Source organism: Loa loa (assembly GCF_000183805.2).
Source record: "Loa loa unplaced genomic scaffold supercont3.3232, whole genome shotgun sequence".
Taxonomy (NCBI): domain Eukaryota; kingdom Metazoa; phylum Nematoda; class Chromadorea; order Rhabditida; family Onchocercidae; genus Loa; species Loa loa.
This window is the reverse complement of record NW_018111410.1, coordinates 1-1073: the sequence shown is the minus strand read 5'-3', so window position 1 is coordinate 1073 and position 1073 is coordinate 1. Positions and strand designations below refer to the sequence as shown.

At 29.2% G+C, this 1073-nt stretch overlaps 1 protein-coding gene across 1 annotated transcript; it reads left to right on the top strand.

The window, feature by feature from the left end:
* Positions 1 to 120: 120 nt before the first annotated feature.
* Positions 121 to 270, top strand: LOAG_15934 (hypothetical protein; the record flags this gene model as incomplete). The annotated part of the gene is made up of 1 exon (XM_003151422.1): positions 121 to 270. A coding segment is annotated over one exon (150 nt), but the record flags the coding sequence as incomplete, so codon positions are not given.
* Between the last annotated feature and the right edge of the window lie 803 nt (positions 271 to 1073).

Sequence of the window (1073 nt, the reverse complement as noted above, 5' to 3'; positions counted from 1 at the left end):
TCAGCAATGATTAAATTGTATGAAATGACGAATATTAATGAATTGGATGAGAGGAGAAAGCTGTAACAATGGAATTGAAAAGATAAAAGAATTAATTATAATCGATAATTATTGGTATAGGACAAAATTGGACTTATCAATATCTGTCGCAATATTTTTCTAGCATTTAATGATGAGGATGATGATGATAAGGAAGAGAATTTCGATTCATTATTTCGCAAACAGGATCAGTTTCGCAGATGTAAAATTTCTCGAAATGAGCAAAGATGAAGTGAAGCGGGAAGTAGAAAGTGATGATAAGTAATGAGAAAAGAATGATGATAATATTTTTGTGAGTAGTAGATAGTTGAAAAAAAGTTGGCTGATAAAAAAGAGCAAAAAAAAGAAGGAAAGAAGGTAAGTAAAAAATGGATTAAGTAAATAGGAATAATGTAATAATAAGTAATATTAAAGTGATGATAAAATGTAATTAAAAAAATGATTTAATAAGCATTAATTAGTAATTAATCATTGAGTAAAATTATAGGATAAATAATAAATTGAATGATTGGAAAAAAACTTTATGAATAGTTAAATAAGTTATTTAATCAATAAATTAAGCGATTAATAAAAGAAAATAGACGGAAGGGACGAAATAACGGCAATCATTGGTGACAAACAGTTGACAACCTCTTTTTAACTTTTCATTTCCACCATCTTTTACGGTCATTTGATGGGTTGATTAATAAAAACAAAACCACTTCAGTAGTGAATGATTGTGGGTGTGACCATATATATATATATATATGAAAATCCACACATCTAAACGTATGATGCGCTCACACGTAAATATCTACGTATTCAAACGTATGTGCGTGCATAGGTATGACGTGCATAGGTGTGTGCGTAATATATGAATGTGTATGTTATTTTAATATGAATAATTTTGTAGGTTTATATGCGTATGTATTATGCGTGTTAGTGCGTACATTTATGCATTTATGCGTGTATGTACGTGTTATAAACTGTTTGAGCATACGCTTATGCACGTGTTATGCGTGTTATAATATGCGTGTACGTGTTATACGTGTGTA